The 13396-nt window shown below is 37.6% G+C and overlaps 1 protein-coding gene across 6 annotated transcripts in view; it reads left to right on the top strand.

Moving 5' to 3' along the window:
- Window positions 1-13396, top strand: part of LOC143681186 (uncharacterized) — a 236560-nt gene that overhangs the window by 58763 nt on the left and 164401 nt on the right. For all 6 annotated transcript variants that reach the window (XR_013174448.1, XR_013174449.1, XM_077158004.1 and 3 more), the window contains 2 exons: window positions 10092-10183; window positions 10930-10975. Coding sequence is in view for 4 of the 6 variants with exons in the window: in XM_077158004.1 (XP_077014119.1) it covers window positions 10092-10183; window positions 10930-10975 (138 nt within the window). In the remaining 2 variants the exon portion in view is untranslated. The remainder of the gene's footprint in view (window positions 1-10091; window positions 10184-10929; window positions 10976-13396) is intronic.

Genomic DNA, 13396 nt, shown 5'->3' with positions numbered 1-13396 from the left:
TTTGTCTAATAAAATAAACATACCTGCCTCTTAATTATTGTACAACCCCAGGGATCTGCTCTGGTAGAAGATAGGTTAAAGCATGTGGTTTAGCTCTGGAGTCTCCTCTCTTTACCCCATTATACAGAGGGTTCTGTGACCAGCAAGAGAGTGAGTGGAGGGTAAGGGTGTGGAAAAAGGAGTAGAAAAAATCTGTGAAAGGTCTTTTCTCTAGTCCTAACTTCTAGAGAAAGGATGAAGTCTGTTTCCCTAATCTTATTAAGCTGTTGAGTGTGTACACACCAGTTTTCAGCCACCTTTGACACATAATTTTTTAAAGCATTAGCCACCAGTTCCCTGCCACTGTGTCACCACTTCCAGTCTTGTGTTTCATCAGTGAGGCAGAATAAGACCCAGAGAGAAGGAATGAAGGCAGGACTACAGTTGCTTTGGGGTATCTTAGAAGAGAGATTGTAGATATAGTGACCAATAGTTGAGTGGAAAATTAATCAGTGCTTGCATCAGCATGTGAGGTATGGTTTGTTAGTGTTTGAGGCCAGAGATTAGCCCTGAAATCCCACCATGTCACTTCACTGCTCAAAACTTCTCAATGGTTCCACATTGCCTTTAGGATAAAACCCAGACTCTAATCAGATTTATGGATCTCCAAACTCCAACCTAATTATACCTTTGTAAATTTAGCTCTGGCTATTGTCAGATAAAATAGCTTATTCTGGCATTGATTAGCTCTTGGTATACTCCAGATTTCCTGCACTTTTTAGCTTTCACTTATTTAAGCACATCATAGCTGTCACTTGGGATGTCCTCCCTCTTCCTCTCCATTATTCTGGGCTCTGCTGGAATAAAGAGATTTAGAAAATCCAAGTCCCAACTCAAGTCAAATCTTCTGGTAATCCTTCCCTGGTGGGCCCCTGGAGTTGACTTGCCATCAGCTCCCTAGAGGGTTTTCTCAGTTTTTGAGATAAGCCTTCTAATGTTTTCCCTCAGATATCTCTTAGGTTTCTCTAACTTTTCCTCTATAAGCTAATTAATTCCTGAATATTCATTGTCTTTTTTGTCCTTGTTCTTTTGTTTGTGTCATTTCTTCAAGTAAAACCATCTTTTCTCAGAATTCTGTCTGTTGAAATCTTCCCTTTTCTTCAAAACCTGGATCACCTACCATTCACTCCCAAGTCATCTCTGATCAACATGTTGGAAATCTTTCAATTTTATAGTCTTTTGTTTAAACTACTTTAATAGTCATTTATTATGTCCCATTTCTTTTTAGTGTTGGCTGTGATATGTCTTATCTATCTAAGTCTTACAGTCTTGGAAAACAAGGACAGCTTCAAAAGTGCATCACAGTGCCTTGTGTAGAGTAGCGTCTATTTTCTTATTTATTTTTTAGAGTAGCTTTTAATAAATATTTGAATGAATAATGATATGGTATTGCTATATTTTGAGCTCCTCTAGTATATATTATCTGAACTGTCCACTTCAGTTTACATATATGGAGCTTTCCTCCCAGTAGATCACAAGATTCTTGAGGGTAGCAGTATGCCTTACACTTTGTGTTTTTTTATGGTGCTTGACACAATATTTGATAAACTCTTCCTATCCATTTTAGAAGCAAAGATTTATTCATTGATAGCATTGCTCTAAGAGAATGACCCAGTGATGAAAAATAGTATGATATGTATTATAGAGTGTTACCATTCCATTATACCCTTCAGGTTTGGAGAGGTATACGATTCTGTCCATCACCAGAAAGAAAATAGTGTTACTCTTAGACTATTGTAAACACACAGATTCTAGAGGAGGGTATACATTTTTCAATTATGATTCTCAACAAGTTGCCTTCTAGCTAACACAGAGTCTGAGACAGGAATCTGATCTATCTGGCCATTAACATTTTCTCCCCTTTGCTTTGTCATCTCTGAATTGTGGAGGCTGTTGAAGTCCTGAGCCTCACTCTGAGCTCCATCTAGAAGGGGGTGATGAGTGGTTTCTCAGTCCTTCATTATAAAATGCTTCAAGTCCTTCAGTTTCTACTCAAGCAGAACATCTGCACACATGACAGGCTTTTCTCTTGATAATTATTAACCATCTTTTGAAGTATAAATTCAAAATGCCTTTGCATTTTGTAGTCTCGCTCTTCTTTGAACCTCATAGCTGTTTGGTCAATTGCCTTAGAAAATTAAGTGTTCTTTCTTGATTAACTCATGTGAAAAATGATCTCTATTTTTTCTTTGCTTCAAAGTCATGTTGAAACTAGCATCATTTATAATAAGCTATTTAAAGGCACGCTGGTAAACTTTAGCAGACATTTGAATTTTTTTTAAGTTGGGTTTTTACATAAAATTAAATGTCACAATTTACAAGTTAAATACCAGACCAAACCAAACAACAACAAAAATGCCCAAAGCTGGAAAAGTTAATGAAATCCTGTCACAGAAAATAAAGAAGCTCCCAGTAATTGTTAAATTGATAAAATAAGTGTTTTTGAGTGAGTATTTAGTGGTGGGAGGGAAATTAGTTAACAGGGAGAATAATCACAGAAAACATTTACTATGGAAATACATACTACTGAGGAAATACACTTGAAGAAAGAAGAGTGACACAGAGATCTTTCCATGCTAATTTGGCTAATCTGAAAGGTCTACATAATATTCCTTTCTACTGTTCAAGGTGGGAGGCAAGCTTAAAGAAGGGGACATTCTCTTTTAACTAAATGTCACTCAAAAAAAAAAAGATGCACTGATGATGCTCTACTAGAATATACATAACATACTTTCCCAAAGTGACAATGACAATAAGAACAAATACATTAAATGACGCATATGCCCCATTCCATATTATGGCCAGGTAAGAGAGATAGGAGAAAGAGTGAGGGAGCCAGGAAGAGAGAGGCATGTAGGGGGACTGGCTAGGGAGGAGAGAATGGGGAAGGACATGTCCATAGACACATAGAAGAAAAAACCCAGCAGCACCAAGCAAGACACATATTTACAGAAGGGAGAGGGAACCCTGGGGAAAGAAGAGGTGGCAGCAGTAAGCACTATAGACTCTCAGTGGAATCTAAATTGGAAGGGTTAGAGGTAAAGTGTTCTTTCTCACTTGACCTTTGAGCATTTACCACTCTGAACTGTTAAGGGCTGACTAATAGTACCGGATAATTTACAATATGTTTCCTCTTTTTTTAAATCTTAGTATTGGTTTAATTGCTCCTGGAATGTTGTTTCATCTATCAGTAGCTCATCTGCTTTGGAGCTAGTGCCTTGAAGTTTCTTTTACATACCCATCCCTGTGTCCAAAGTCATGTCATTGCCTTCTTTGGAGTTGATAAATGCCCAACCTGTGGTGAGAATTTTTGTTCAGAAGGAAATTAACTGAATTGTTTTAACATTTTAATACCTATACTGCTGACACCTGTATCAGGCAATGAATAAATGATTAACTGCCATGTCTTTATAAGGTTCTTTTTAAATAGTGGCAAATCGGTCCATCAGGTGTTACTAACAGTAGGCTGAGTCCATAGTGAATGCAGACAGCAAACCTTACCATGTACCTGCTGCGTTATTCCGCTGGTGTGAGATGACTGTGAGCTATTTATTGCACATGTCTCTGAGAAACAGAAAACTTCTCTTCTGGAAGTTAGAAAACCTCAGGAGTTCATTGGTTGAATTTCCAGCTTTTACTTTATGTTCTCTTTCCAGCAAAGCCCCTTTAAGATGTTCTACATTCTGTTCAAATGTGTTCTGGTGCATGTTTTTGTTTTGACATGCTGAAGAGGAAGCTGGAAGAAGTAATTTCATGCCTTTTCAATTAAGTTCAAGTTAAAGACCTGTCTCTTTCTCTTTAAATGTTGAATGGAGGAGATGGCGAGGGAGAGGCCATGTGGTTGGGGTGACCTAGAGGCAGGTTACACACCCAGCTGAAGTCACTGGGTCACACCAAGATCCCGTCTAACTCTGAGGCTCTGTTCACAGAAATTGACCATTTGAGGAAGTCTTTTCTGTAGTTGTGATTATTATAGAGCAGCAGTTTTCAAGTCTATCATAAAATGCCCTCTTTTTATAACAATGATTTGTAATGGCTCCTTTAATATGATGAAGTAAAATGTGTAGTTTAATAGAAGTAATATAATGTCCTAATTCTGTTATAAGGGGGAAATAAGAGAAACTGTTTACAATAAAACATTAGGTACTTTGGGATCTAAATGCTCAAGCACAATTACTCTAAGTTATCTCTAAATGCCCCCTAGGGGGAGTACTACCCTTTTGCTTCTCTAGAGAACCACTGTAATAAAGGAATGTTTAATATGACTATCCCTTCCTGGTTTGCTTTAGGTATTTTTCTTATTTTTGTCACTTTCATCATCTTATTCCCTCAGAATTCTTGGGTACAGGAATAGGAACAGCTGAATTTATGCCATCCATTCTTTCACCAAGATTTCAGTTGTGGGATTCTTTACTTACAGATGACTTGTGTGGAATATGCAGACTTTTGTATAACATTTGGACCCAAGGCATGCAGTCTGAATCATGAAATTGTCAGTTTTTTTCCAAGGTGATATGAAATGATACTAGTCTAATCATTTGTAATGATGACCTCGAGTGTTTTTTGGTTTATCTGAATTCTTTACATTACAGCATTTTATTAACAAGACATTTTTGAAAAAAAAAGAAGTACTTTTTCTAAGAATATAATATAAAATATCTCCAAAGATAGATCCAAGACAATTTGATTATTGTATTTACTGAAGTGGAATCTTCTGACCCAGAATGTCAAGTATTGCCCATAGAATGTATAAATTTTACAGTATTTTATTCAGAAACTAAATTGCCTATACATTCAGCAATAAATTAAAAATCAAGATTAAGTAACTTTATTCCTTTAATCTAGCAGGGTAAATGAAAGAGCAGATATGTACTTTAAAAATAAAAATTAAAAGTTAATTGGAAAGTTAGGGCCATCCAGTTAAAGGATAAGAAAGTCATAATCATGCACATGTGATTAAATTTAGGATATGGCTTTATAATGGTGTCCTGTTAAAATTGTAGCTAAAATGTTGTTAGTAGTAAGTATGTGGTTTTTGAAATATCAGTTCTTGTGGCAAACTTAAATAGAAGCTATATACTATGTTAGCACCAATGACATTAGGATTCCTTAACTACCCTGGGGGCTGTGTGGTGTGGAAGTTACAAGGGTGAACTCTGAGGCAGGGTGCCTGGGTCTGAACCCTGGGTCTGCTGCCTGTGAGCTGTCTGAGCTTGGACAACAGACTTAACCTATTTGGCTGAAAACATAGAGATGATAATAATAGTATTTATCTCTCCTGAAGTTGTGGCAGGGATTAAATGAGCTACTGTGAACCAGGCCTGCCACAAAATTAAAGCTAGGTACAGGGTCAGTCATCCTTAGTATCACATGTCAGCGAGGACAGCCAACCTCTGTTATTGATCTGTGCCTTGTTTATGACTTTCTCTGATTCAGTGGATGTAGCTACTTGTTTTTACCCAGATGTGTCCCAAAATGGACATTTCTCTTAAGTGGATTTCCTAGAATCCCACCCTGAGTGGAGGATTCCTATGAACATGATTTATTAGGAAGCTTGCTCAAGAAGATTGGTGGGAAGGCAGGACAAGAGAGGAAGTGAGTCCGGCAAGGATGCAATGTCAAGCAGAGTCTCAGAACATAGCTGGCTCAAACTTGCAGAGGTTCCAGAGACAAAATAGGTCACACCTCAGAGGTGACCATCAGGGACAAGGGACCTGGAATGATTATATTCTCCCACCCTTGAGCTTTGGGCTGCTGGGGGGACATGAATTCTCAGGCACTGTTACATAGGCTGTGAGTCCTGCACAAGAAGGAGTTTTGTCTGGGTTTTTCTAGTTAAATTAGGTTTCCATGTCTATCATGAGCAAGTTGGTAGCTTTAATTTTTCTTCTTAAGTTTCAGTTACTTCTCAAATGAGTTTACATCATTTGCTTTTAAAATGGATTCTGCAAGAAACTGTACAAATGGTACTGTTTGGTAATTTAACAATATGCAACCACACCATCTTACAATGTGTTTAATTTGGCTGCTTAGCTTCTTCCTGAGTGTGTATGGGAATGTTCACCTCCAAGTGTTAGAAGATGCCCAGAGCCTTTGTGCACAAATTTAGGCTAGAATGAAACTCACATCAGTTGAGTTGTATTATGTACCTGATACTATATGTGAGGCTCCTTAAAAATGATATTTCATTTAATTCTCACAGCACACATATAAATTAGGCTTCATCCTAGTTTTAAGGGTAAGGAAATGGAAGTTCAGAGAGGTTAAATTACATGCAAAGCCACACAGAGCTGGAACTAAAACTAAAGTCCTTCTGAAGTCAAAGCCTGTATTTTTGCTAGTTCCTATCACATTGGAAGTTGGAAAAATCTTTATATCCTGAATTTAGGTTGGCACCTGGAGGCAGAATCTTCTGTCTTCTAGTCATCATTGCTTTTTAGTGTTTTTGAATTGTGACAGAATAAGAAGTGTGTGTGTGTGTGTGTGTGATGGGAGGTGGGGTTGAGGGAATGGGGAAGTAAGGGAAAGAAAGACAAAGAGATAATTAGCCTACTTGATAGCTATTAATAAATTTTATTCCTCTGAACAGTGTAAAGCATAATAATAAGTTGTAGAGCATTCTCTGGAAGTGATCTGTCTTTTCTCTTAATTGTGGCTATAAGCATACATATATTGCTCTCTGGAATAAAGTGGCATGCTTTTTAGAAATAAGGAAAGGCAACTCTGGGTAAAGGATTAAGCAAAGAAATGCGTTGATCTCATTTTACTTTCTCAGAAGCAGAGTAAACATGCCCTCATTTAGACCAGTCTGTGTGCACCTTCATTTTATTGACTTGGGGTCATCAATTCCCTTAGTTACTTTTGTGACAATTGTTTAAATGCAGAGAAATTGGACAGTGGAATGATTCTTTAAGGTGCTTCAGGATGTAATGCTTTATTTGCTAATAGAAAATCAGGTTGAATCTAAAAATCCCCATAAATATTGACAAGGCAAGAATGATCTTGGAGGTTCTTTTGGTTTTATCAGACCAGCAGAGAAAGATGTCTAAAAGACTAATTTCCATCTCAGAGAAGAGCATGAAGAGCTGCTGTGCAACTTAGAAACCTTAGCTGAGGCCTTGATGGTTCACCTGCTTCAGTCCTGTGGAGTTAATCTGTATCCAGGGGCCCTTTATTTGGGGGCAGAATTCAGCTGCACAATTTGCCCTTTTCAGTAGCTGATGTACTCCGCTAGAGCTGCAACATTTCCCATGCTGCCGAGGGCCAAAGTTTCCCATTTGTCCTGCTTCCCAGTCTGATGCAGTTTCCTGCTATTTAGGTGCATTTCTTAGAAATGTACTTCAAACAGCTTGTGGTTTACTGTGAAAAGAGTGTAGAAAACCGGGGAAGTGTTTCTATTTAAGCTAATTATAAATACACAGACACAGTTTTTAGGCAAAGTACAGCCCATGACTTAGGACTTTAAATGTGACTTAGGGTCAAGTTAGCTTCAAAGCGGAAACTATTATCTGCTCTTACATACTAGGAAGGTTCCTTCTGAGTATTGTTTGATATTCTTCCTCTTTAGTTAATGTTCACAGTTTAGGTTTTCTATTATTGAAACATGTTTCCAGTTTCTAGAAATATGAAAAAAAAAGCCTTGTGTGGATATCATTAACAATGAAATAATAACAATTGTTAGTGACCTATGGTTAACAATTATGACCATTAATGAACTATTGGTTGTTAAGCAGCAAGTACCAGGCTCATTCCTCCTTAAAGAGGAGGGACATTAATACTTGTTCATATAAAGTGATGTGCTATATAGAAGCACAGTGCACATGTATTAATTACATACTTCTAAAATGTGAAGAGATATACATAAATGTGACTAAAATGTTTCAAATATTCTTCACTAAAGAGATTATTTTAACTGGCCCTAAAATTCTGCCTTTGAAACAGTAAATGTCTCAGCTGTAAAAAGGCAAGTGGTGAAGTTTACCTTTCCTCACTTCATAAAACTTTTTCATTTTCCCTTGCACTTTGTAATAGCAAAAATAAAGAAATCTCTGGGATACAACAAACTGTTAGAACATGAAGCTAAATTCTTTATTATTGCATAAGAAGTAGGGAATTTTATTCACATATCAAACTCGAGGAAACTTTTGAACTAAAAAAAAAAATTGAAGATCAATGCTTATTTCATTAACCAAGGACTAATGCTGAAAGAATCTTAAAGTTTAGCAGATGTTAAATATCAGCATATGGAACTTACTTTAGCCAACTTTCTAGCTGTCACTCAGAATCCCTTCTCTCTTTCTAAATAGAAAGCTTAATTTTTACCTGTTACATGGATGCCCAGAATAAAGACTTTATTTCCCAGTTTGCTTGCAGCTTGATGTACCCATGGGACCAGGTTCTGGCCAGTGGGCTGCAATGCAGACATGACAGAATGCAAGCAGCCCTCTTGGACTGTGAGGTGGAAGCTGTGTGCTGGGGATAGCAAAGAAAGAGGTAGACAGGGCCTGGGTACCTGACATCATGGAATGCCATGTCAGACCTGGGCTATGACCTTCCTTCTTTATTACTATTTTATTTGGAAAGAAGAAACTATTGTGTGTAATCATATTTTCAGGTTTTTGTTTACTTGCAGTTGAAGCAAATCTGACAAATAAATAAAAAATTTTTCTTTTGACCATTTGTAAAATCATTTGTGTATAAATAAATTCCTAAGGGTAGTAAAGTTGTGTGGTTCATTGTCAGATCAATAATAGCATTGAAGTCCTAGTTACAATAAGACCTCGTGTCAGATCTCATTGATTTTTTTGAATCTCACTGATTATTGAGAACTCAGAGGGGTAGATTGGGTGAATGAGGCTGGCTCCTGAAAAGAGAGACACCCCTAGACCATGGTTCATCAGTACTTTAGGTTGTCCGTCAACTGAAGAAATAACACAACCAGCAGGTATATTGGGAGCCAAGGGGGAAGGGAGTGCCACAAAATGTTTTAATATTAAGAATTGGCCTGTATTTCCCAAAAGTAGCAGCAGGTTAGAGTTCAGAGCTTAGAGCCTGGCAGTGGTGGTGGTGATATAAAAGCCAACTTTCTCCTGCCACTTCAGTTGCAGATTGCATTCCTAATCACGTGTCTCACCTGCACCTCAGCAGTCACCACATGAGGTAGAGGACAAATTCAAAGGTACCTGTAACCCCTTGCACTGGCCTGGAGGCACATTATTTCTGCTTTAGTCCCTATGCAAAATCTGCTCAGACAGATGGCTCTGCCCAATTGGAAACAGATTTAGGCTTATAAAAATGCTTAGGATGAACCAGGTTTACTTGGAATAAGCTTCCTAAATGGAACTTTGCATTCTTTCATTTATCATTGTACAAATCTGAGTTTCCCATTGGCACTTTCTAATGAAATCCCAGTGCTCTGTTTGCCTCCTGCTTATTACAAGCTTTGTGTTTATGTGACTGTCAAGCCTTCTTCAAAGCATTTCGACACCAACTCATTTTGAAGAATTGTAAATGTTTCTGGCAGACATGTCTTTATATCTGGTTGTAACATCTATGCTGGAAAGCATATTTTGGGCACTTTAGGAAAAATAATGTCATTTTCTTTACCTGGTAAAGTTAAAAATGTTTTCTTTTTCTTTTAACTATGTTAAGTCTTTCTTTTTTCATAATTTTTCCTGCTGTTACTGATGTTTGCAACACTTCTCAATTTAGTACCATCTGTGACTCCATAAGCTTGCTATTTACTGCCTCTTATAGTCATTAAGGGAGATATTATGACAATGATACTTTATTTACATGTTACTCTTCCAGTATTTACAGGAGTTGTTGACACCCATGTGAGGTAAATAATTTTTCAGTTATAGAACTTTTCATCTTTAATATGACTTATTTTGAATAGAAGAAAATATTTTCGTGATTTGGGGTTTAAGCATATCTGTCATTTAGTATTCTTGTTGCTGTGGGCCATTGATGGAGTTGTCTCAGTAGCTTCTAGTGGTTGTGAGAGGTGGGTGACAGATTAAAGTGATGAAAGAATTCTCTTTCTTTTCTAGTTTCCTCTTGGCCCTGACCTTGAAGTCTTAATTATCATGAAGTGGCTAAATTCCAGTAAAGTTAGAGGAAGAAAGGAAAACAGAAGAATTAGGTAAAATGAGTTATCAAGAACGATGAAACATTTACCACAGTATCTCTCTTTCCTTTTAAAATGAGGTTCCCTCAATCTTTGTACACACTTCTAGAGGCCTGCAGACCAAGGAACTCTTTATTTAAAAAAATGGGGGGAATGATAATCAATTTTGGTTACTGCATGTGTAGATTTTATTATTTTCTTTTATTTTTCAAGTAGTGTTGGAGTGCAGCAGTCAGGTTGTGCCTGGGTAAATGCAGAAGTGAACTGATCTCTGTGGCTGATCAGTGTGTTTGTTGAGTCACCCAATGTTGGGCCTTTGGTGGGTGCATGAGACCAGAGTGCTATCTTGGGCTTTTTGTTAGTCCTGATTTTAATTGTCAGAAATTAAATGTCATCTGTTAGCAACTCATACTCCTTCTGCAAGTTAGTTCAAGAAAAAGAAGATTATACTCTTGGACTCTATTATCATTCTCTGTAACTGTTAGTTTACTACATGCCTAAGCCTCCCCCAAAAGCTGGTAACAAACCTGCTTTGACTAAGGACAAAAGTCAAGAAAGTAAATAATCTTCCAAAGGGGAAACAAGGTAACTATGGATGTGAAAAATGGCAGTGATGGTGTCTTGGTCTTAAACACTAACCTTAGTAAACATCAGGTTTTCGTCCCCTTTAATGATACCAGAGACCCGATGTCCTCATACTGTATGGAAGGTCTTTGTTCTGAAATCATACATTGCCTTGTGCATTTCTGTTCCCTTTGCAGGGCACTAGACATCCAGATGGCTGCCGCTGGGGAACTTCTCCTGTTTGTAAGTCCCAATAAATTTGTGTCCATTTCTGTACCTGATGTATTTTGCAGTCTAGTAGCCATAACTTCCTGTGTAAGCTTGGTCTGGGCCTAAAAAAATGCATGTTGATTATTTTCATAATAAGACTATTGCTGACTTTAGTTTGAGAGCTAGTAGTTGTTTATTATGAAATTAAAGTCATGATTATTCAAAAGATTTTGTGATGTTTAACAAGAAATTTTGCTGATATTTGATGTCTAAATTTATATACTGTCTCACTTCCTAGACCCATTTATTAATTAGCATAGTATTATAAATTAGATTATTAGTGAAGAATTAAATGAATAAACATGAGGAGACAGGTATTTGGTGTAGATTATGACAGATTCAGAGATAATGATGAAGATCATGACAGATTTTGGAAAATGGAAAATGGGGCTTTTGATATTTGCACCTAAGGTACTCACACTAGGAAATTGAAGAACACATTTGTATTGATGTTGCTTTATGTGCTGGTTTTAAAGAATGTATATACCCTTGAAAAACCATGTTTTTAGTCAAAATCCCATTTCATAAAGGCAGAATAATCCCTATTCAATACTGTATGTAATTAGATCATCTCCCTGGAGATGTAACCCAATCAAGAGTGGTTGTTAAACTGGATTAGGGGAAATGTATCTCCACCCATTTGGGTGGGTCTTGATTGGTTTGCTGGAGTCCTATAAAAGAGGATATATTTTGGAGAATGAGAGATTCAGAAAGAGCAGAGAAGAATGACATAGCCATGAGAAGCAGAGAGAACCAGCCAGCGAACTTTGGAGATGAAGAAGGAAAATGCCTCCCAGGGAGCTTCATGAAACAGGGAGCTGGGAGAGAAAGTAGCAGATGACACTGTGCTCACCATGTGCCCTTCCAGATGAGAGAGGATCCCTGAACATATTTACCATGTGCCTTCTCAGTTAAGAGAGAAGTCCTGAACTTCATAGGCCTTCTTGAACCAAGGTATCATTCCCTGGATGCCTTTGATCGGACATTTCCACAGACTTGTTTTATTTGGGACATTTTCTCAGCCTTAGAACTGTAAACTAACAACTCATTATACTCCCCCTTTTAAAATCCATTCCATTTCTGGTATACTGCATTCCAGCAACTTGCAAACTAGAACACTCTAAGTTGCTGTGACTGCTGGGACAATGCTGTGGCTTCTGGACCTATGATCACCCAGAGCCCTGTGAGGTGGACTCTGTGGGGTCCATCCAAACTGACAGCTGCATTAGGCTACCCTTGTTACTGTGACAAGCAGACACAAAGTCCACATGGGGCCCATGGCAGTAAGAACAAAACTATCCAAATTTCAGTTATTTGAGTATTATCATCTGATTTTTTTGTCAAACACAATGACCTTTATATTTACCCAGTGTTTTTCCTTTTAATCAATTCCATTTTATTAATTAAATAAATGATTTTAAAAGGAAATTTTATATTACTGGCATGAATTTAAAAAATTCAGGATCCTTTCCTAAAATACATGGTAACTATGACAATAAACAGGTGAAAACAAAACAAAGTATAAAGTTCTAGCTGTGCACTATTACCAGGAGGCTCAGGTCCAGGGAGCATCTCCTGTTTAAATGGGAAGTTTGAGAGATGGTAAAGCCCTGCTAGTGCATTTTTTCTCTTTGTATTAGAAAAAATTTTCTACCTGATTTAGAGTTATTTTTTTTCTTTAACATAACATTACCACCTAAGACAATGTCCCTGACCATTTGTGGAAGCATCCCACATTTGGGGAAATATCGGATGAAAGAAACAAAGAAAAAGGATCAAATAGCCCAAGTCACTCACTCATTCATGCATTCATTCAACTTACTGTGTGCCAAAAACTGGGAATGCAGTGTTGAACAAAAACCACAAAATCCCTGCCCTGATGAACTCAGTATCCAGCGGAGATCTCTCCTTTCCACCTGTTCTGTTGTTCACCCACATCTACTCCCTCTAGCTCTTCTTGTCTGGGTTCTTCCCCCTTAGCCCTAGTCCAGTGTAATTTATTCCAGGGTCTAGAAACTCTTTAGCATCCTTCTTCTCTTCTGACGTGAGTCTGGTGTCTTTGTCAATGGCTCCACCATGGATTGTGCCTGGAAGCTCTGTTTCTTCCTGACAGACAAGTCTTCTCCTGGGCTCTGGCAAAGTCTATTAATATATCAAGTTTCCTATGCCATTCCTGAAATTCCTGCATGATCAGAGGGGCTGGAAAGCAGGGGGCACATCTAATATTACGAATTCCAGAGGACTGCTTATTCTTTAATTTGAGCTATTGTTTCATAGTGAATATGGTGGTTTTAGTCCCCAGATATGTTCTGAAGCTTTCAAGAATGCAAGCAGGCCATATCAATTACCTAAACATTGCCTGATAAATCATTTCACTGAGACCAGTTAATACAA

Source organism: Tamandua tetradactyla, chromosome 4 (genome assembly GCF_023851605.1).
Source record: "Tamandua tetradactyla isolate mTamTet1 chromosome 4, mTamTet1.pri, whole genome shotgun sequence".
In the NCBI taxonomy this organism is placed as follows: Eukaryota; Metazoa; Chordata; class Mammalia; order Pilosa; family Myrmecophagidae; genus Tamandua; species Tamandua tetradactyla.
This window is presented reverse-complemented; position numbering and strand designations above follow the sequence as displayed.